Source organism: Centruroides vittatus, unplaced genomic scaffold, assembly GCF_030686945.1.
Source record: "Centruroides vittatus isolate TY-2023 unplaced genomic scaffold, ASM3068694v2 contig_452, whole genome shotgun sequence".
NCBI classification, from domain to species: domain Eukaryota; kingdom Metazoa; phylum Arthropoda; class Arachnida; order Scorpiones; family Buthidae; genus Centruroides; species Centruroides vittatus.
Window position 1 is genome coordinate 2,265,300 of NW_027122248.1, and position 24,278 is coordinate 2,289,577.

The 24,278-nt window shown below is 30.8% G+C and overlaps 2 protein-coding genes across 3 annotated transcripts in view; one reads left to right on the forward strand and one right to left on the reverse strand.

The window, feature by feature from the left end:
- Window positions 1–1,162: 1,162 nt before the first annotated feature.
- Window positions 1,163–12,753, reverse strand: LOC136977252 (CASP8-associated protein 2-like). Of its 2 annotated transcripts, none has more exons than XM_067272720.1 (4): window positions 12,691–12,753; window positions 12,397–12,572; window positions 6,597–6,787; window positions 1,163–2,009 (listed from the first exon to the last, which is right to left on the reverse strand). In XM_067272720.1, exons 2-4 carry the CDS (start codon window positions 12,559–12,561, stop codon window positions 1,481–1,483), a joined length of 885 nt encoding a protein of 294 aa, XP_067128821.1. In that variant the 5' UTR covers window positions 12,562–12,572; window positions 12,691–12,753; the 3' UTR covers window positions 1,163–1,480. The 2 variants fall into 2 exon arrangements, with proteins under 2 accessions (XP_067128821.1, XP_067128822.1); XM_067272721.1 differs by having other exon boundaries at window positions 12,661–12,694.
- A 2,426-nt stretch (window positions 12,754–15,179) lies between these two features.
- alpha-Man-Ia (alpha-Mannosidase class I a) overlaps window positions 15,180–24,278 on the forward strand; it is a 44,741-nt gene continuing 35,642 nt past the window's right edge. The window contains exon 1 of the mRNA XM_067272689.1: window positions 15,180–15,837. Coding sequence (XP_067128790.1) covers window positions 15,220–15,837 — 618 coding nt within the window. The 5' untranslated portion in view covers window positions 15,180–15,219. The remainder of the gene's footprint in view (window positions 15,838–24,278) is intronic.

Here is a 24,278-nt window from a genome sequence, read left to right on the forward strand (position 1 = left end):
CAAATTTCAAGTTTTGATTCATCCAGTCTCCAGATTTAATGCAAAATACACACAAGCATATGCATGACCATACAGAATTCTGTAAGGATGTGTTTTTTCTTTTACAATTTTGGGCTCCTTGAGTGTCTAAACGTTGAGAAATGTAATAAAAATGGGGGAATCGAAATTTGACCAATTACCATACCGACTCTAAGTTATATTCTATAACATCCACAAAAGTAAAATCTCAACAAAAAAGAAAAAAGAACAAATTAAATTTATCACATTCATTATAATTGAAGAGTCGATCTTCCAACAAATCTAACTAATCTAATTTAGAAAAAGCCAATATTGAGCATTTAAAATTTGTAACAAAAACTCTCAATTAGAATTGAGAAAGAAGACTTATAGAAAGAGGGAAATGCTACAATCTGATAAGTAGATACCAGTCACTTGACAAAAATTTCAATTCTAGAAACAGTCAATGAAGATTGAAAAAATCTAATTCAGAAGAGACCAAGAAAGCAGTATTTTTCTATTACTTTCTTCGGTCTTAAAAGAACAAGCATGTGGCACGATTCTTGTTCTTTAAAATTTTTAAATGTTATCTCAAAATGCACAACTATTTTTTAGAAATAAGATAAATCTATTGATGTTTTATTTACTCTATAACTTTTTATATATTAATTATTGATCACAATAAATTTATAAAAAGCACTTATTAAAATTAGATTTAGAAATTAAATTTTGATATATTTCAAAATTTAATAAATATAAAGATTAAAGTTTAAATTAAATTATTAAAGTATTAAATTAATAAATTAATATTTTAATTTATTAATTTAATACTTGTATTAATTTATAAATTAATACTTGTATTAAATTAATAAAGTTTCAAGCAGAAAATATTCATTTATATAAATTTAAATAAAAACTTAAGAAGCATGCAGGATCTGGTTAATGAACTAATAATTCTCTTTATGAATTTACTAAAAGCATAGTTTTATTAATAGTTTAATTCGAAGGTTGGATTGAAATTTTTATTTGGGATTAATAGTTTTGAATTAAATTAAATATAGTATATTCACAAAAACTCAAATGTGTAGTAGTAATTTTTAATTAATTAAATCTATTTTAAATTTAGAAGATAGTAAAGCAAAATAAAAAGTCTTTCAAGTGTTTTTATAAAATTTAATATTATAATATTTATTAATTGTAAACATCGGTGTGTTTAAGTCTATACACAATAATGATTCTAAATAAAATGTATAATCATAATTAATATCTTTAGAAAGGCTGCATATTTTTAAAACATCAATATTACACATAACCTATTTAAAAAATTAAAGGATCAGAATTTAATTGTTTAGTATATTATAGAATTAATAAAATTAACTTCAATTAAAATAAATTAAATAGGTTATTTTTAAATTTTTAAAATGTTTGCTAGTTCAAGATAAAATTACAATTGAATTAACAATTAATTAAACAGCCTACATGATCATATCATTCTTAATTTCTTTTCTTTATTTGAATGTTCTTCCTTATAATCTTTGTATTTACTTTTGCTTTTCGTGTCAGTAGTATGCCTGTGATGAAATCGTTCATTATTTTTTGACCTTCTGCTTCTATCTTCTCTATGTTTGTGATGAGATTTATCTTTTTCTTTATATCTCAAATGTAAATGATGAGATGTTTCCCTTTCTTTTTGAAAACTTTTTGAATCTTTATCATTTAAGTGTAAACAATTAGAAGTTTCTTTAGAACTCTGTAGAACTCTATAATCTGAATTTTTCAAATTATTATGAAGGCCAACTTTGTCATATTGATCTTCTTTTATTTTGGAATAATTAGATAATTTTTCAACACTTTCAGTATTATTATTTATATCATTAGGAACATAACTTCTGTTATCTACAGATTTTCTGCTTGTAGTATCTTTTCTGACATTTCTGCAATTGTTTTCACAATTTTCACTTACTGAAGATTTTTCTGAATTTTGTCTTCTTCGAAATATCATACGATCCAAACTGAAAAATATTTAAAATTAAATTAAATGTTTTAAAAAGTCAATTTTTATAATTAATATATATTTATAATAGAAATGCTCATTGTTTAATAATTGATTAAATTTAAATACTCAATAAGCCTGGAACCAAATAAGTTGTTCTTTGTTAATTTTTTTTCCACAGATGAGACAATGTGCTGAGTAAAGAGGAATACATTCAAGTTATTTTGATGGTGTGGATACATAGTCAGTGTGAAGATGCCAAAGAGTTAAACAGGCTTCCCACCAATCGCGCACAGTAATTTTAATGCAGCTATTAAGCTCCTTGACAACTTCTCACTGACTACCAGTTCCCATCATCAAAATAATTTGAATTTGTTTCTCCCTACTCACTGCCATGCTTCACCTGTAAAAGAATACACAACAATCAACATAACCCATGGTTCAGACTTATTACAGAACACCCTGTATAACAATAGTTGGATAACCTGAAAAGATCATTAAAAATTATTAAATTATTTTATATATATGATTGTGTCTATTAATACACACAGAAGATAGACAAAATTGCTATCTATTAATAAAAAATGTGATCAAAAAGTTTGGGGATTTGGACCACAGAGGGCATTAAAATCAACATCAGAATCTTTGCCATGGTGGGAAGGTATTATCAACTTCCTGTTATAGACTACTCAAGTTTTGTATTGATTCATCTATTAGTATTTAGGTAACAGTTGATTAATGACTGCATAATTTTTTGCAATTTTTGGTTTTAAAATGTGCAAGATTAAAGTATAAAGAATGTGAATTAAATTTTGTTGGAAACTTGAAAAAAGTGATGCAGGTTCTCCTAGTCTTGGATTGATCATCTTCAATTGATGTTCGGTCATTTTTAAATCTCCTATACCACCCATTGACCTAAAAGGTCTATGAATGTTATAGGAGACATGGCAGAGTCTCCAAAGGTGTTTACAGAATTTGAAACATTGCTGCACTGCTTTTTTCAAGTTTCCAACAAAATTTAATTCATGTTCTTTATTCTTTAATGTCACACAGTTTAAAACTGAAAATCACAAAAATCATGAAGCTGTTACTCGAATATTAACGAATGAATTGCTATGAAACTCGAGCAGTCTATAACAGGAAGCTGATAGTGCCTTCCCACCACAGCTAAAATTCTAATGTTGATTCTAATGCCTTCTGTGGTTCAAGTCCCTAAACTTTTCGATAAAACCTTATATTAATAAATATCAATTCTGTCTACCATAGAAATTTCTTTTAATCATTACTTTCAGTTTAGTCCAGTTTCACCCAGCAGAGAAATTTTGATAAATTCATTAATCACTTTGAAATTTAAAGAGAGACAATAAAAATATAAAAAAAAAAGCTATTGATGATTATATAAAAATTTAAGATGAAAAAATGAAGAATAACCAATAAATATTAGAGCACAAATACAAGATATAAATTAATTAAAATATATAACGAGCAATTTTTTATTGCAACATTGTCACAATGCCAGGCTTCAATTTTTAATCATATTTTTTATTTATTTAATTTAAAATATATGCTCTTCACCTCAAATTAGTAGTACATTATACTTTTCCTTTAACTATAGAGTCATGCAGGTCATCTATTAACTGCTTTCAGGAAAACGTTTTGAATTGAAAAAACATGAATTCCAGTTTGCATTGAAAGTTTGTATATAGTTAATTGAGGCCTCCTGCCCCTAAGGTTTCCATATCTGGTCTCGAATTTCATCTATCTAATATTTCATTATATATATGATATTGATATACATAGCAATATTAAAATGGTCAAAAACAGAAATTGTTTTTTGTATAAATTAGAAATTGTTGTGTTTTATGAAATACAATAAAGAAATAAGAATGAATAAAAAAAACGTAGGTATAGAATTTGCATGTCAGTTCTGAGAAAATAGCACATTTAAAGGTCTTAAAAAATATTGGAGAAGATTGTGATTTCTGCACAATAAGAACTGAAGAGTCAGTTTAAAACTTTACACTTTGTACAAGTTTATAAAGACAATAACAAGACCAATCTGCATTGATAAATAAAAATTATTAATGCATTCAGACATAAATAAGTATTAAAAAATTAGAATAAAATGCAAAATTTAATTACATGCTACTAGATTTTGATGGCACAAAGTATTTCCCTGATTTTCTAACAATATAAGTACAGTAGAGCATCGATTATCTGACTCAATTGGGGACTGAGGTTGGTCGAATAACTGAAAAAACAGATAACCAAAAAGTATGAAAAAATACATTATTAGTACAGGTATACCTCGAGTTACGTCGTTCTTGATTATACGTCATTTGTCAAAAAAGTATATGGAAAAATAAAAATCAAGTTTAAGTCATTTTATTCAACTTTACATCGCCACAAATATTGAAGTCGTAATATCATTAGAAAAGCATTAAAAGCACATAAAATCATATTAAAATATGTACATTTACAGTAAATGTAAATATAATCATCATAAATCCTAGAGAACGAAACATGAAAACATTTGTGTTTCTGTGTTGTCGTCTTATTTAGCGGTCTTTAAGTGCTCATTATTGACGTTTTCCACCATAGTTTCGACTTATGTCGTAACTACACAAGTAAATTCGACTTACGTCACCTCTCCTGGAACCAATTACTGATGTAAGGCAAGGTATACCTGTATAGTGTATTAGTATATTAGTATATCCCACGTAATAAGCATATTAGTATATCGCTATTAACCTACTTTGCGTTGAATTTTCATCAATGTTAAGCCAAACAAAATTTTTTTTAAAATAATAGTCATCGTTAAATTATTTCTTTATTTTGCACAAAATAAATACAGAAATAAAGAAAAAATAGAAAATTAAGCCTGGTTTAAATACTGGCCTCCCTTTCATGGTCGAACCAGTGTTTCCAGCTAAAACATGCAAAAATGTAACAAAAATAATATTAAAATAGCCAAGACCTAGCCAAATATTGTAGCGCCACATCACTAGCGGACATTTGAATTTGCCAACCAGAACACGGTCAGTTAACCGATGTGACGGTTGATCAGGGGTCGGATAATCGATGCTCTACTGTATAACAAATTATACTTGTTTGATATAAATATAATTTCAATAACAGTACCATCTAAAAATTTATTTATTATGTTTTTGTGCATATAACCCACAAACAAAAATAAAACTTTCACATACAACAGCCCACTATAAATCCCACACCCATGGAAGCAGCCATTATTACATAGGTGTGAGTTCCTGATTATAATTTAAAATTGGCATATACATCACCCAATTTCATAACCCATACACTTTTTAACTTCACTTTTAAACATGGATAATCTGCAAGTTATATGCATAAAGACATGATAGTAATACAGAATATAAACTAAACCTAATTCTGTTTTACACAAACTTCTTTTATATGATTTTGATTTAATATGATTTAAAAAAATAATAATCTGTGAAGTATAACCTAATGAGGAATGAGCTTTAATGTTTCAACATGATCTGAAATTGTTAATGTTGTCTTATAGAGAATTATATAAAAGCCTAGCCACAATATGAACCCAGCCATTAATAACTGAATTCGTTTATAAGTCCACAAGACTTTACTGCTAACATTGTTCAGGAATTAACAGAACTTCACCTCTGGACAAAGAACACAATAACCAAAGCATTTTTAATGGTAGCAGTGATATTGCAATCATGCACATTTATTATCAGAAAGTGACAACAAATAAAATCTTATGTATAACTCACATTACATATTCTGCCCAATTTTTATGGCACTAATTCTTTATGTCTTTTTTTTTCAAATGAAATTTATGTTCCTATAATTCATTTTCCATATACAATTATTTTTTTACACAATTTTCGGAAACCAATCTATTGTGTAAAAACAGAATTAGGTGTATATATTGTTAAAATATTAAAGTAATATTGTGATATTTTCATTAAAATCTTTCTTCTCTTCAATAAGAAAGATTTTAATGACAATAAATGGACAAAAAGATTAAGCATATACTCTAACAAATAAAAATGAGATGAGAATACAGTTTGGTGCAGAGTATAAAAAGTTATATCTAAACATTGAGAAATAGAAGAATTTTGATGGTGAATTAACAATATAAAAAATTTGTGCAAAAACAGTTCTAAAAGTTTTACCAATCAGAAAAATAGAGACATTTAGAAATTTTTGATCTCAAAGAAAGAAAAAAGAAATATTGAAAAGCATTATCATTTAAAATGAATTTTATATGTTTAAATGCAATCTGGAGACTAAATGTAAAAGTCCATAATAGAAGATTTCTAAGTTATCAAGGGAAAAGAAATATGAACATTGAAAACCAAAGATGTATAGATGGAATTGACATTAATTTTGTCAAATAATATTAGTGCACATTGGAATATATAGTAACAATAAATGTAACAACTAGTGGTTTGGTAAAACTGGCATGGAGTTTGTAAATAATAAAGTTAAAGCATAAACAAACAGGAAAAAATTATAAATGTAAAATTTGAACATTCTTTCAATATTACGACTAAAAATTTTTATTAAATTCTAGACTGCACATTAGGAAATTTGATAATACCTTTCTCTAAGCTCTTGAATATATAAATCTTTTCTATCAATTTCTTCTTTAGCAGTCTTATATAATGAAGAAATATTATATTTCAATTTAATATTCTGTTTTTTTAATATTTCTAAATTGGAGGTTATGGCTTTTAATTGATCTTGTAATTTTAAATTTTCTGCTTCTAATTTTTGATAGTCTTCAGAAACCTTAAAAAATCATAAAACAAAAATACATTAAAATAAAAACTTCATCAATACAATGCATTAAAAAATTCATTAATTTTAACCTAACATATAAATTATATCTTAAGTAGTAGTAGTTAGAAAAGGCTAATGTATACTCAAAATTATACACACAACCAGCAATAATTGAAGAGTATTAAGGAATGAAATTTATATCAGATATAATTGCAGTTAAATTAATTGAAACCAACTCTTAAATTATGCATTCAAAATTTTGATTACCATTGGTCTTCTATCATTTTCTGCCACTTAAAAGATTACTACAAGACTCAGTTTTCATACAGATGAAAACTGAGTCTTACTTTCAATTCTTACCATTGAAAGTAAGAATGGATGTTTTATTCATGTTACAAATAACAAACTACTTGTTTTTTCATTTACTTACATTGACAAATATTTATCTCTTGTCATGACTAAGCTAAATAGTGATGTTACAATAGAAAATTTTAAAAAAAATTTTCTATTTTTTAAAAAAATTTTTTTTTTATTATTTCAGACATTAAACTGGAAGTATTGGGTTGTTCAGAAAGTAATTTCGTTTTTTTATTACTAGAGGAATTAGATGTATTTTTACCAGCCAATTTTATTTTAAACCACATTTTCATTATATACTTCGACAGCTGACATTTTAAGGCTTATTTGTAAAAAATTTTGTTTGATTCTGTACAATTGTTTTTTTTCGGTGACCCATAAAATATGGAAAATCGAAAGCATCATTTTCGGCATATTTTGCTTTTTTATAACTAAAAAAATCAAAATGCTGTCCAAACAAGAAACAAATTGTGGTGCATGTTTGGAGAAGATGTGTTGAGAGAAAGACAGTGCCAAAACTGGTTTACAAAATTGCATTCTGGCAATTTTAATATTGTAGATACACCACATTCTGAATGGCCATTTGAAACCAATGAAAACAAAATAAAGGTACAGATTGAAGCAATCTGCCGTATAACAACACATGAAATCACTACGAGATTAAATCTGTTAAACTGAACCGTTTATTATTACTTAAAACGAATTGGTTTCGTTTCAAAGCTCGATATATGGGTTCCACATGTTATTAAAGGGAGATGCTCTCTATAATGGGATTTTAAAGGAATTTTTTTTTGAGCTTTTACCAGACAATTTAACAACTGATTTGAAAGTGTACTGCCATGAAGCAAACAAATTGAGTAATATCATCAAACAGAAAAGGCCAGAATTGATCAACAAACAAAGTGTAGTGTTTTACCATGATAATACCAAATTTCACACAAGTTTGGTAACTCGTCAGAAACTGTTATAGCTTAGATGGGATGTGTTATCACACCGACCATATTTGCCAGATCAGGCACACTTAGATTATTACTTGTTCCAGTCTATACAAATTTTTTTTAACTGTAAGACATTTACTTGAAATGACAAAGTCAAAAATCACTTGGATCAGTTTTTTGTAAACAACGATCAAAATTTTATGAATGTGAAATCATGCTACTACCAGAAACAATGACAACAGGTATTTGACCAAATGGTCAATATATAATTCAATAAAATATTTATTTAGTATAAGAATATTGCATTTACTTTTCTATGGAAAAAACAAAATTACTTTCTGAACAACCCAATAATTAAAAGATTTAATCTAGAGTAGAAATGGAAAATGTTATAAAGTAATCTAGACACTGCAAGTGCAAATGTAGATGTAGCATCCAAATTTCCTGCTGAATTACAAAAAATAATTGAAGAAAACTGATAATCGTCAATTTTCAATGTGATGGTTATTGGAAAAAAATGCTGTCTAAAACTTTTTTGGTAACAAGTAGTAAAACAATCTGGCTATAAACCATCTGAAAATCATATAACCCTTTTACTTGGAGACAATGCTGAGGGGAATTTTAAAGCAATTAGTTGTTTATCAAACTCAGAACTGTAAGTAATACCAGTTATTTGATGATCAAATAGAAGGGATGGATCACCCATTGGCCTAGTAAAAAGACTTTAATACAGCAGGATAAGCAAGCCTTTGTTACGTTAGTAATGGAACCTATAACTAAACATAACATGTTTCATTTGAAATGGGTTATGTTGGTTACATATGAAAAATTCTTCATATTGCACAATTCATTTTTTTAACACTTACGGTGCTGGTCCAGTTGACCTAGTTCCTTATTTGTGTGCTGACTGATTTACCGTATTTTACGAACTATAAGATGCTACAGACTATAAGACACACCTTAATTTTTAAGCAATTTTTTAAAAAAATACCTATAAAATGCTATGGACCATAAGACGCGCCTGAATTTTGGAGGCAATTTTTCAAAGAAAAAAGTGCGTCTTATAGTCCGTAAAATACAGTAAGTGATTTTACAGTATTTTCTACTGAAAATAAAAAATGATTGACTAAAGCTATGTAAAAAGTAAAAACAGTTTCTGAACTGTTATATGAATATACTGTTATATTACTGAAATATTGGAAACATTTATCTGTACAATATTCAATTTTGATGTGTGTGGGCTTTATTTTTATGTATTATGCTTTAATGTTATTTGGACTTGTTTTAGAGATAAAGATACAATGAAAAAAAAATTAAAAACTGCAATATAGCTTTAAAATTTGTATTTTTATGTATGAAATATATATTACATTGATGAATTTATTCATAATAATGATATACTGTAACAATATTATTAGTAGACTTTTTCTGACTGTTTTTCGTAATTGAGTCAGTTCGGCAAATGTACAGTACATAAGATGGCATTAGCACTTTCAGAAATAAAGGAATTCAACTTTTGTATTAATAATATCTAAAAAGTATATAAATTATGTAATATCATATAAACTATACAGGTTTAAAATAATAACGAAATTACGTGGCTTATTTATATTTTTTCGATCTCAGTTAGGCCTAAATCATAATTATGATATTTTCGTCAGATAAATCAATATAATCCGAACTATATTTATTGACTTTTTATTAATAAATTCAAACAATTGTTAGTTAGTACGTTAATGTGCCATATCTAAACTTAGCTCATATAAATCACAACCGTACCCAGCAGAATTAAATAAAAAACTTAAACCAACACCTTAATGTTCGCTGAGAGATTTTTTAATGTAACAAACGTTTTCGATCTATATCTTAGCTCATATATAAAAAATAAAACAACTCGATATTCACTTGCAAAATATGGTGACGAAACTCCAAATCAGACAATGATCACGGTTGGACAAAATCGCTTATATTTCAAATTTGTGAATAAATAGTGCCCACTATTTATTAACAGACACACTAAAATACACAAAGAAATCATATTTTCATTGCTGAAAATGTAATGTTATGTTTTGAAGCTTGAAATAACAGGATATATTGAGAAACGTAATATTATGTTTTTTGTTTTTTGCAAAGGAATGTGGAAAACAAAATATTATGTTTCTAGCACAGTAAGTGTTAAATCATGCATCTTTTATTTTCAGGTTTTGCAAAATATTTATGAGTTTTATGTAATATAATCTATTGATATTCAACTATATATATATATATATATACTAGGAGCCCGGGACGCCCCCTAGTGGGCGTTCATTACAAATTTTATGATAATTAAAAATCATTAGTGTTATTAAACATTCTATAAATACTTTAAAATAGTTTAATTTGTTTATTTACCTTCGCTGGTAACATTCGCTAGGGCGCCCCTAGTGGGTGTTAATTTAAATAATAATTTATATTGTTAATTTAAATGTTTGAAATATAATACATGATACAGGTGCCTCTAGTGCCCGTTTTTGGCATACCGTTACGCGGACGGACGGTCGGACAGGCACGCGTTCAATGGGTTATATATATAGATATTAGCTTAACTATTTCACTTATCGTTTTATCGTAGTGGTTCAAATCTATCCGGTTTTTCGTTATTCGCCCCCTAGTGAACATTACAGGCATTCCGTGACAGTAATAAATTCCTATTACAAATATACTGAATTATTTATATTGTTATATTGACCAAATAATAATGTATTGGCCAAATGAATAATAATAATTTATATTGTTAATTTAAATAATAATTAAAATTGTTAATTTAATTTGAATGTTTGAAATATGACACACGATAAGGGGCGCCTCTAGTGTCGGTTATCAAACGGTTACGGGACGGACGGACAGAAGGAAGGACGGACACCTGTTAAATGGGTTATATATATAGATATTTTGTTTTATAATAAAATTCAAACAAATTCTTAAAATATATAAGATAATGGCACTAGTAGTCGACCACTTAAAGCTGTTTTGGACTTTATAATATTTTTTATTACAACATATAGTGACACAAAAAGCAAAATTCAGGTGTACTATAGATTACCACCTATGGAATTTCAGAACTTTGATTACATATTTGAACTCAGGGGACCAAGACGAGTCCAACGGTACTCTATTTTTGGACCGGAGACAAAAAATAAAAAAGTTATCATACTTTTTTAATGCTCTCATGAAGATGACACCATAGTTGCTAGTATGCCATCTTGCGATAAAGTCTGCAAACTATGACGTTGGACTACGGTGATCTCCAGTAGGGTTAAACACTCGATACAAGAGTGGAGAGAGCGACGCGACTTCCGATCATTGCGCGATTGCAATTTCAGTTAATGTTACTTATGGCAGCGAACATGGTGGCTGTTCCCACTGTTCGTGCTCCCGACTGACCTCCCGGAGGGGAGCCATCGGCAGGCCGCCATTTGCTAAACGTCACTAGTTATTGATTCACGGTAGTTCTTGAACAAAGTAAAAAAAATGGGGGAAAATGTCTACTAAAGGCAATTTTAACGGCAAGCGACACAACTCCCAATTGCAATAGCGAGGCCGACTTAGCAGAGAGAGCGACGCGACTCCCTATCATCTCGTGATTGCTGGAAAAAAGTATGATAACTTTTTATTTTTCGTCTCCGGTCCAAAAGTAGGGTATTGTTTAACTCGTCTCAGTCCCCTCAGTTCAGAAATATACTCAAAGTCCCAAAATTCCATAGGTGGTAATCTATAGTATCCCCCAAAATTCATATATATGAAAATAAAGTTTGTTCTATACTTGTCACGAAAAAAATATTTTTTATTAATCCTTTGTTTACATTATGAAAAAAATAATTTAATCCTGGCCATTCACCCAGTAGTCAACCAGTGAGTCACACAATCATTTATGCTGGTTGACAACTGGGTTTTCTTCATCAAGAACCCAACAAATGCAAAAGGATATGCAAGCTCAATAATATGCATTTTGTAGAAAACATGCACCCAAAATAGAGTCTACATTACCTCCTAAAGACCCAAGAATGCTTCACCAAGTGGTCGACTACCAGAAGGAGTGTTGCACAATGATTTTCCCCATCGCCACCAGAGAGGCAACCCGTTATTCATACATGCCATCAAAAATGGGGCCATCTTACGAAGCTTCCCATAAAGATAGCTCACCTAAACCCGCTCCGAAGGACGGATTTCAGTCGACTACCAGAAGCGGTCGGCAATAGGAGCGCCACCCTATACGTATTTAAGCAGACGATATTATAATTTATATATTATCGTCCTACTTAAATATCAAAGTTTTAACTTTACCTTTTCATTATGTAATTTATTTTCGTGAAATTCCGTCGTTAGCAGATCAGTATACAAATCAAGCCCTTCCTGGTCGCCATCGTCTTCAACCGAACATCTATCATCACTTATAAACAAGGCCACATCAAAGTTGTCATTAAACTTAGATTCGTTTATAATTTCCATTTTCCGACAATCTACACGAAAATTTTCAAAAATATTAATTATATTCGCAGTTACTACGTTTCTTACATTTATAAATGTTCTAATTTAATAAATGTTTACTTTGAAGAACAATAAACTAGAGATACCAACCAAAATATCGTCTGTTCTATCACAATGCTATAATTTTGGCGCCTAATGGCGCTAGTATCGATATTCTTAATTTTTACTATTATTATTTTTTAAATATTTTATTTTAAATAACTATAATTTTAAAAAATAATATATTTATGTGCATAATTATTAATATGTTGCATAACCTTTCTTTAAGAAATTTTAAAATATTTTGTCTCTAAAATAAATACTATTTATTTATTACGCTTTTTTTTTTTTTGCGAATATTTCCTACCGCGCTGGGAGACCCGGGATCGTAATTCGGACGGACCGAAAAATCCCCAGGAATTTTTCGGGGGTGGTCCGTTCGGATATGTCGAGCCCTGTCTCTCGGGCCAGGTCAAACCCATAATGGGCTTGCTAAAAAAGCTTTTTTCGTGCCCACTAGGCGAAAAGAGTTTCAAAAAATACACTTTTTAAAGTTCTACGGAAGTAAGCGGGACTTTTTCCCGTGTCTAGAGTCCGTCGTGAGTTTGACCAGGCTTCTAGTTAGGCCCAACATATTCGGGTGAAACTAACAATCGAAATTTTTGAGGATTCTGTTCGGATTTAAATTGATAACTCTCGAATCCGCAACCTCCGGAGTGGCAAGATGACGCTTTTAAGTATCGTTGATCCGGCCGTTTCTGTTATGCATATAGGAATTTAGGATACATGAATTTGTTTACTTCGTGCGCATCATGGTCAACCTCATTAATGGATAAATTTAAACTTGGCTGTAAAGTCAGTTCTTTTAGTATCTGGTGTTTAAAAAATTAATTAGGGACTCTGAAGACTTGTCCATTATTCCAGAAAATTAATATTTGAAATGATTCACAATCTCTAAAAATGAGATGTCTTTAATAGATAAAATAAATGAAAAATAAAAATCATGAATGATGCCCTGTCACAAATTTACTACTTATGCATTCATGGAGGTTGAGGAAAGCGAAACAACTACAGACTCCAGGCCTAGAGGAACCCAAGACGTTTTAGAAGTCTTTTGGGCCCCTCTAGGCTCTATCCCTTCTTTTGACGTAACATTCAGTTTATTACATATTTCTTTCTCTTCTTTTATCCTTTTAAAATCAAGTTAATTGATTTTCAAGATTTTTAAATTTTATTGTACAAATTCTTGGCTAAAATTCCGCCCCTATAAAAGTCTGGGCCCCAGGCTTAGAGACGAAGGAAAGCAGGGCGTAGCGCCAATTTATCCTTCTTTTCATCTGCCTTGCATTTACCTACTATCCATGATAAATTTATGATTCGACGGTACTATTAGTTTTTTTAAAGTGATGAACGAGTTGTGGCATTAGTCTACAACTTTCGGAAAACTGCGTTCGAGTCCGGGTTGACGTGGGAATATTTTTGGGTAGGTTAATCCAGATTTCAACTTACTTCTCTCTGCCGCCTCCCGCTGTGGGTTAACTAAATTTATGATATATATCAGGAAAGGGCGACCTGCGGCTCTCGGGCATCATTAATATTTTTTTGCGGCCCGCGTCGCATAAAATATATCAATTTCCCGCTTAAGGAAACACGCAGCAAAAATTCAAACGTTATTTTCTACAACTTATGTATGTGAATAGTTTTTTCCGCAATGAATTTAGTAAAATTTAAAACAAGAAACCGGCTAACAGACTCACATCGAAACTAAAACTTGCAGTGACTAATATTTAACCAAATGCTTCCGCTATGTTAAGTTTACGTCAGTTCCAGAAACTAAATTAAGTATACCTATTCTAATTTATAATTATATACGAATAAATAATTTTGATTTACAGGCATTTTTTCCCCTCTTTTATTTTATATGCGACCCGCATCAGTTCAGAAGTTTTGAAATGCGCGCTTACATAGTAAAAGCCTTACATAGTAAAAGGTTGCCCATCCCTGATAAGATCAAGCAAGCTCTCTGTGTCCGTCTCTATCAATGTAGATCTAGCCAAACCCATGATGAGTCTGAAAAAGTCCTCTTAGTGCCGGCCACCAGTGGCCGAGTGGATAAAACCACCGAACATCGATAGTAGGTCGTGGATCGCGCCTCGTCAACGGGCTAGCCATATTTAAATAGGGGCTAGTTTCCCATAGAAAATCTTTCCGGAGGTACCTCCCTTCGACAGATTGTCCACGTGTCTGGTGTCCAAGTAGTGAGGAACGGGGTCCGACATATCCAGGACCCGTTTAATTTTTCGGGAGGTGGTCCACCTCCCGAAAAATTAAAAAAATCATCGGGGTTTCAATTCCGGATTCCCTAGAGAAATAGTTCTCCACCCGACCGCTCGGCAATCCGGGCGTTCAATTTAAAATATCAGCCTTCATTTAAAAAAAATAATTATTATTATTTTAAAATAAACAAATATTTAATATTAATTTATATTATTTATCTACAACAAAAATCGATAAATATGTAATAAACAATGTTGATAATAACGTAAAAATTTAAAACTATTTTTTTCCCCCAATAACGAAGTGTGGAAGAAAGGAATGAGATGAGTAGAAGATCTGACGTCGAGACTGTCGTCTTTCGGAATGGCGACGACATCTATATTACCTACTTATCAAAGGTATGTAAATGGGATTCCAATCATTTCCACCGGAAGGAAAACTCTACGGTTACGTGAGAAATACGTGGTTGTACTGATTCTCGTTAGTTTTATAACAATATGTATCGGAACAGTGTTCTTCCTACCCGAATTCCGATCTAGTTCAATCCATTCGGCATACATGCACATTAGAGATGCTGGTTCAGATCTTCTTTTACCTCCTCCTCCTCAAGATCAAGAAGGTAATGTTCTAAGGCATAATGACGTCAACAATAACGATCCTCATAGACTGGTCGACAGGGCCAAGTTAATCGAGAAAATTCATCAGGATTTAGAAAAAGAAAGACAGAAAAATCTGAAAGAGAACCAAGACAAGGCACAGGTCGAAAAACCTCAATATAATGAACCGCAAAGTTCTTCTCCTCCTCCTCGGAACGTTCGTTCGAAAGACGCTCGCAACGAATTGATTATATCTAACGCCGCTGACGACACTGCAAATTTAATAGGTAACGACATTATCAGAGATCATCCGGGAGGACCTGGCACTCGCGGCGGCGAACCTTCCGATCCCGTGACCAGAGAGAGAAGAAATAAAATAAAAGAGGTTTGTAATTCTGATGTTCGTTTTCCCTGTACATAGTTATTTTCATTGTTGTGAACTTGTAGAAAAGTATATTGTTGCAGAGCTCTCGACTGTGTTTTGTGGATGCGTAGACCGAATCTTTTGGGACGTTCCAATTTTCAATGCTGACTTGACACACTCTGCACTTGACAGATATGTTGACTGCTGCTTTCTGATGAATTATGGGTAATTGGCGCGACATTTGAATGAAATCCATCTTGCTAAGAACTTTGTATTTGAGGTTGGAATGTCGTCGATAACGTCAAATTGTTGGTTTCAACACTTGACATGCGTGTTGAAAATTGCAATGTCCCATTTGAAAAGTGGATTGTCCGCGTGTGCTTGATGTTTGGCATTTGTCTGCTTTTTTGCCAATTATTCTGGTTACCGTTTTCTAATACCTCCACTTAGGAAGAATAATGTTTATGAAAAAAGTGTTTACGCAGCCACATAAGAAGAATTGGTGACCCCACTTGGGGATCTCAATTCTATATTTAGGGAAACTCTCTTCTACACTACACTGTTAGCATAATGAGTGAAAAATGATCAAATATCGCATCTAATTTATTTTATCATTTCTGTACACCTTGCACTAGATTGTCAAAATCACTATATTTTGGTTAAAATTTTGGCTACCAGCAGTTTGTTTGGGCAGATGTCAGACTTTTTGGCTATGATATCGGCTCTTTTCAAAATCACAAGTTGAGAGCTCTGTTACTGTGAATAAGAAAGGCTATTTCAATTATTATTGAAATAGCTTTTCTTGTAAACAGAAATATAACTTAAATATTGCTGTTTCTATTTACAAATAATGATATTTTGATTAAGCAAGTTTCTCATATTTAAAAATGAAAAATTTTAAACAGGATTCAATAGATATAAATGAAAATTATTTTCATTTATGTATGTATGTATAAGTTGGATAAAAGAATCTGTTGTATAGAAACATATACATAAATAAACTGATTCAATATGTATATTGCTTAATATTGATCATATGAGAAACAAACTAAGGTCATTTATAATATATTATGTTTTCAGAATGCTAATTTAAAAACGAGATTACATTTATTGTAATTTTAGTGATTTTTGTTAAACAAATTTTAAATTGTGTTCCTTTTTTTCTACCATTTGGGGTTACTTGACTCACCTATTTGTTGGTTGACGTGACATGTCATCTCAAATATAATACATGTTCATGTTTTTGTTAAAACTTATGCTAATTTGTCATTGTTCTTTGAAGATAATATTCTATATCTGATATAACACATGATAGTTTGGAAAACTGGTTTTTCAATCAGAAAGTATTCTTGATATATTTAGTCAATATATCAAAGCAGCTTTCAAAATGACTAAAAATGTGATTCTGGTAACCTAAAAAACAGCTGCTTGACTTTAAAATATATTAATGTGTACATCTGTTGTAGGTGTTAGCAAAAAAAGCCGCTATTACAAAACCAAGAAATAATTCTTAGAATCATTATACTTGAATTAAACTCCATTAAATTTTGTATAGTTCATTAAATATGTTTTAATTAGAACAATATACAATAATACAACCAGTAGAATCACTAGGGTCAGTGTCACATCATTCTTTCTTACCACACTAGACGGTATCCTTAATAATGTTTGTTTTGTTTGTACATACAAATGTTACTTGTAAGTCATAATTCTCATGTATTACTGAATGTAATGGCATAAATAACTAGCAATATTTAAAAAAAAATAAGTGTCTGCTGAAACATTGTACAAAAATTTTGTGTGTGCATTTTGGCATCATTTAGTACGGTCTGCATCTCCTAGTGACACCACTGAATACAACCATTTCGAATGGATGTAAGAAACCAATTTTTAGGAGTTAAAATGATAAGTTTTTAATTATTTTGTTCTCTGAAAATGCATTCAGAGAATTAAATTTTTGAGTGATTAATGAGATTTGCATATACAGGTACTCCTCACTTTACGACGGAGTTCTGTTCCAATGACTATGTCGTTAAGCGAATTGGTCGATAAGCAAAGAGCTTGCGCTGGGAATATAGGATTGTTGTAAAATTATACAAATTATGCAACAAACTTCAAATTTATTCATAAAAATACTATTATAGTATGCTATTAGCCTATTATAGTACGTGTAAGCCTATTATAGTACGTGTAAGCCTATTATAGTACGCTTAGTGCACGTCACCATTCACCACTGACTGACACTCAAGCTGAGAAAGGGGATTCCCCGAATTGCAGGTCGAAACTCAATTGGTCTTAAGTGCGAGTGGTTGTTAAGCAGATAGGTCATAAAATGAGGAGTACCTGTACTAGTACATAATATAAAGCTTTTTTGATGAGTGATATCAAAAGAAATAACCAAAATTGTCATTACACTTCTGTCTGTTTGATATTTTTTGATTAATCATACAATCAGATATTATTTCTCATTCGTTAATAAGCAGTTTGTCTAGGTTTTTTTTTAATTTTGAAAAAATTTGTAAATAATAATAAATGTTATTTTTAGTTCTGAATCTCAAATATTAATAAATTAGGTAAGGAATAGATTAATTTAAGACACTGTGTTTTCACTGCAAGCAGAGAAATCAAACTCATTTACTTGACCATTTACCATATTGATTCATGTCTACGTTTAAAATATAACAGATGTCATCAGATTTTATAAGAGATTTTGACATCTGTTATAACAAAAAACAGGAAAGTATAGTAATTTGTCAAGTTTGACACTTCAGATTTTTGCAAACCTTGACATTTGAGACCTCTGAGCCGAAAAAGGTAAAAAAGGGGGTTTTTGTGTGGTGTTATTTATTTTGTTTAATATCTTAGGTGAGGTAAAGATTAAGAAATAAAATTTGGAATGGTAATTTGTATATAAGAGGCATTGATGCTATTAAATTTTGAAGTATGAAGCTTGAGAGGGGTCATGTGTCATATCTCAAGTGGGGTCATTTTTAATGAAAATTTTACTCTTTATTGACATAATACTTTTAAAAACTTACTTCAAATTTAAGTCTTTGTTGCCTTTTTGTAATAACAATATAAAAGCCATTTTTTAATAACATTGCTTAACAGATGGCACCATACAAAATTTTAACTTGAAGCTAATATTATAGTGCCTTTTAAACTTAAATATTTTTTTAAATGGAGATTTTCAACATAATTCAACAAGATTACTCCGTTTAAGCTTTTGTTATTACTTAAATTTTATATCCTAGTGTAATTGTGAAAGTTATTTGATTCCCAAAGTTCTCTTTTAAAAGGAATTGTTTCACTTCATTTTGCTCTTTGTTGATTGGCTTAGGTGTGCAGTATTACTGGGAGAAGTGTATTTCTGAGATTGCTTTACTCAAAACTTTATTAACACCAAAAGACACTGATCTTAAACTTTTATCCGATAAAAATCTGGTGTGACCAAATGATAATTTCTTTCATACTCCACGGAAACTTCAAGGAGATATTTCTTTCCACTTTTAAATGCAAAAGAATGTTGCCACAAAGAATGTATACAATTAAATTTTCTTTTGGAGTGCCGCCAACATGGTTTGACACTGAAGTGTATCAAGCATAAGAAAAAGTGTATGCTGGTAAAATGTGAGTGTCACAATTACTCCAACATAACAGTACCAGAACAAGTTTACCGATTCTTAAAGTTCTCCTTGACTTCTTGTTCTAATGCTGGGAAAGTGAGCAATAGCTCTTTTCAGCATTTTTTCAATGTTTGCATTACCCTTCTCATATATATATATTTATTTAATTCTGTCTGTTTGTTTATCATGTGAGAATGGCTGAACCAATTTGCTATGAAACTTTATACATATAATCATTATACAAGTTCAAGATAATCTTGGAAAAGACATAGGCTACTTTTCATTTCATTCAATCATTGAATTTTATAAGTTTTGATAGAATTATTATATCATTTGCTAGAATAAATAGTTTACATCAGGTCTTTGCCTGAATAGGAAGTTTTGTCCAGATGCTGGTGGATGTGAAGTGAACTTAAGATTTATTTGAATACAATATGTTAGTCATTAATAGGTGAAAGTTGATGAAATGAAATTTGATTAGTTGGGCTGTTATTTGAGCAAAATGTATGCATTAATGAATGTATGGTTTGGTTTATTTGGTTAGGGCAATGTGATCATGGGCTATCTGCTGAAGGATGATGCCTCCTTCCAGGAGGGCTTTTATGGGAAATTGGCCCCTATTTAAGTGTTAGTCCAGCCTTTTGGCCAGATGCAAATCCATAACCAACTACCAGTGTTCAATGGTTTTATCTATTCAGCTACTGTGTAAGGTCACTGAATGTATGACCATTGTTATTTTTACTTGGGTCAGATTTTCAGAATTTCGTAAAAAGAAAATAAAAACACTGAGTGCAGCATTGAAAGTTTGTTGAAAGTGCTAGCGAAAATTAAAAAAAACTGTTAATGCTGCACTCAATGTGTTTTTACTTTCTTTTTATGTGATATTTGGTGTGGGGTTCAAGCTGTAGTGTGTTCCAGAATTTCTTTTGACATAAAATTGTTTTTGGATGGTTACATTACATTGGATGTTTTATTTTGTTATACAGAGTTTGTGTTTTCTGAACTGCATTTTGAAGATTTACTCTTTAGTTTTCTACAAAAGTCTCTTGATATATTCAGTATATTTAACTAATTTCAAATTAATTTTACAAGTATGTGATCTCTCTAGAATTACAGTGTCTGGGGAAAATCAGAATGGGTTAGGAAAGTTTAAAACAATCACATTTTGTCTTGAAATGAGTCAGTGACATAATGCAATAAATTTCTAGGAGAAAATATTGAATTGATGCATTCACTGTGCAATTTCATTAAAAATCTCAAGTACCAAAGTTAGAAAAGAAAGTACAATTTTGAAGTTTTCAAATATACACAACAAACAAAACCCGATATATTAAGCAAATATACACATTATAATATTTAATTAATTAATCTAGTTTTCTTCCAGTTTAATCTAAATCAATTAATTAAATATTATAAGTATTAATTTTAATACGAGATGGCACCTAACGCCTCACTCTAGTGCCAAACTCATTTCTAATTTATAATCATTATATACAAATTTAGCCTGATCATTTACGGCAGTTGTGGGTGTATATTTGAAATTCAATTTCATTGTAATTTTTATTGTAAATTTTGTTTATCTGGGAAATTTGATGTAGAACTATGAAGAAACACTATTATCAGCAATTCCAGTTCTAACATATATTGACCACCATTATTTTTCGAACACTGAACATGCTAGTTTTATTGGAAAAATTGAATTGGTTTGGTAATACAACTCTGGGTGAAAAATATGGCAGATTGAAATCTCTTTTTTATCACACAGTCACTTCATGCTGAATGAAGGTTGCTGGTTATCACAAATTTGTTCAAATGAGCCAAACCATGCATATTGTGATTTTGAGCATACATTAACTTTATTAAACATTAATGTATCATTTTTTCTGAGCAAAGCTGGATACCTCAGCTTAGTATATACAGGGTGAGCCAACGAAAACGAAACATTAGAGTTATCGTGTTCGTCCAAGCAAATCGCTCGGACAGGTCGATTTTATTCTCAAGGGGAACATCTTTTGCAATAAAGTTTTTGCGATTCTGAATACAACAGACAACAAAAAATTTTAAAAACTCATTTATTTTTTATTAACTAAACAAACATCTATTTCAAATAAAGTAACAAACATAAGAAAAATTTATCAGGTATTCAATAAATGTTCGAATTGAGCACCACTAGCCTCCATACAATAATACAAATTTTGCTCAAAACGGTTTCTTACACTTTGGAAAGTTTCGGGTGTTATTTGACAATACTCATCTGTAATTCTTTGTCGTAATTCTTCAAGAGATCTTGGTTCGGTTGCATAGATCTTACTTTTTAAATGTCCCCAAAGAAAAAAATCAAGAGGACTAAGATCTGGGGATCTAGCCAGTCATTCTAAAGGACATCTACGTCCGATCCAATGTCCAGAAAAAGTCGTGTTCAAAAACTCTGTAACTGGTCTTGCATAATGCGGGGAGGCTCCATCTTCTAAGTATCGGTCGTCATATTCGATGATACCTACAAGTAATGGATGTACAACATTTTCAAGTAAATCTAAATAACTTTCTCCCGTTTGATTGCCATCTAGGAAAATAAGACGAAGTAGTCGATCTCCAAAGATTCCGGCCCACACATTTAGCTTTTGTGGAGTTTGGCTATGAACGTCATGAAATATGCTTGGGATATTATCTGAACAATATCAACAATTGTAATGATTAACCAGTGAGTTTAAAAAAGAAAAAAATGTGCATTCGTTGGAAAAACGTGTTAAAAAGATAATCCACGTCAACTCTTAACCTTTCTGTCATAATTTCACAGAATTGCTGTCGCTGATCAAAATCATCTTCATTTAATTGGTGAACTAAATTAATTTTGTGCGGATGAAACTTGTGAGCTTTGAGGATCTGGCGAATAAATGTTCTGCTAATGCTAGTCACAACCTCCAGCGTCCTTGTACTTAAAGTTGGGTCCGCGGCAACTTGCCCCAAAATCCCAATCTCTGTCGCTTTGTTTCTTACTGGACATTCACGTCCATTCACGATGCATTTTTTGTTACCACAGAACCCACTAACTGAAACTTTTGAACCAACCAAGCCAAGTATTTTGCGTTACAGTGTTTGTTTGGATAGCGTTTATTAAATAAATTTGCAGTAAGATGAGCATTCTCGCCATTTCTGAAATGAAGAGTTACTATTTCCACCCTTTCAGCAATTGTGTAAACCATAACGATTATGTTGTACAAAATTCACATTAAACAAATAATAATCCTAAATTCTGATTGAATCACTAAGTAGTCAAGCTTAATGTGAACACTACAAAAAAGAACATCTGCAAACAGATAACACATTATCAGCCTTAATTTTATGATCAAATTTTTTCCCCTTGCATTTGAAATCTAGCTTAAAAGGTTTTTTTTATGTTTGTTAATAGTTTGTGTTACTTTTTTCCGAAATAAATGTTTGTTTAGTTAAAAAAAAATAAATGAGTTTTTAAAATTTTTTGTTGTCTGTTGTATTCAGAATCGCAAAAACTTTATTGCAAAAGATGTCCCCCTTGAGAATAAAATCGACCTGTCTGAGCGATTTGCTTGGACGAACACGATAACTCTGACGTTTCGTTTTTGTTGGCCCACCCTGTATAACATTTTAATATGGAATTTTGATGATTTTAATTTTAAATTAATTAAACAACACATTTGATTTCAAATTATGTTTATTAATTTTATTTTCCTGATTGTGTTGGGATATGATGTGAACCTTAAGCAAATATGATCTGAGGTCTATGGATCATATTTGACAGGGAGACATTAGAAACAGGTGGGCTCCTACGTGTAGTGTTGTCACATATTCAGAATTCATTGTTATTGTTTATGATAATGACACTATCATTGTATACAATAACTATAGATGCATTCAGTAATGTCTGAATGTTTTTACAGTTGAACAGTACTTTGCAGTATTAGCTGGTCATTGTTCAATTTCAATAATAAATTTAACAATATCGACAGTTGTGTTCTTCTATAATTGCAGAATAAATGTAATTAATCCATTTGTGTAAAAAAAATAACAGAACATGTCATTCTGCACAAGCCAAGTAATGTAACAGGTGAGATTTGCAGTGAATGTTTATTACTTCAATCTGTTTGGTCTTTTTAATTGACCTTCCTTAGGAAATAACTTAAATTTATAATTTATAAAGTGACCTTGGGTTAGTTGACATTGCCATTGAAAGCAATCTGTGTGAAAACCTTTACACTACATTGGCAGGTAAGAAATGCACCATTAATGTCCATCAGGTGAAGAAACCAGTTACGTAGGGGCCACAGCCAGAAGATTAAGTTCACGTATCCTTGAACATCAAGAAGACATCAAAAATAGCAGGCCAGTTATAGAGTTAGCAAAGAAAGTGCTCGACCACGATTACCAGCCTCTCTGGAGCAAAACAAAACTACTGAAATGCTGCAACGAGCAAAAAGAACTATTCATTTGGGAGACACACTACATTTCTGCTACTACACCATGTAACTCCCCAACTCTCAAGCTCCCACAGATTTGGATAACAGCTTTCAAACAGCTCAACCCATGATGTTAAAGCCTTTGCTACTCGAATACTTATTTTCACCATAGCTTATATTTCATGCTTGTACTAGGCTCTTTTACGGCCTTATTTTACTATGACAAGCTTAATTTAAAATTATTTTTCCCATCCATGCGCTATGATGCAAAAAAATTTTTTAAAAACATTCAAAAAGGGAAAATCTGTTGGACCATTGGAAACATTGTTCAAATTATTAGAAAAACTGATCTTTATGGAACCGTCAGAATACTGTTCGAAAATCTTAAAATATATTATTTCAG

Bases quoted from the DNA above. Each gene is read 5' to 3' on its own strand.
- LOC136977252 (XM_067272720.1), bottom strand. From the start codon at position 12,561: ATGGAAATTATAAACGAATCTAAGTTTAATGACAACTTTGATGTGGCC. The intron at 6,788-12,396 runs GTAAAGTTAAAA...TGATTTTTTAAG, and splicing joins ATAAATTACATAATGAAAAG to GTTTCTGAAGACTATCAAAA. The intron at 2,010-6,596 runs GTATTATCAAAT...AATATTTTTCAG, and splicing joins ATTCAAGAGCTTAGAGAAAG to TTTGGATCGTATGATATTTC.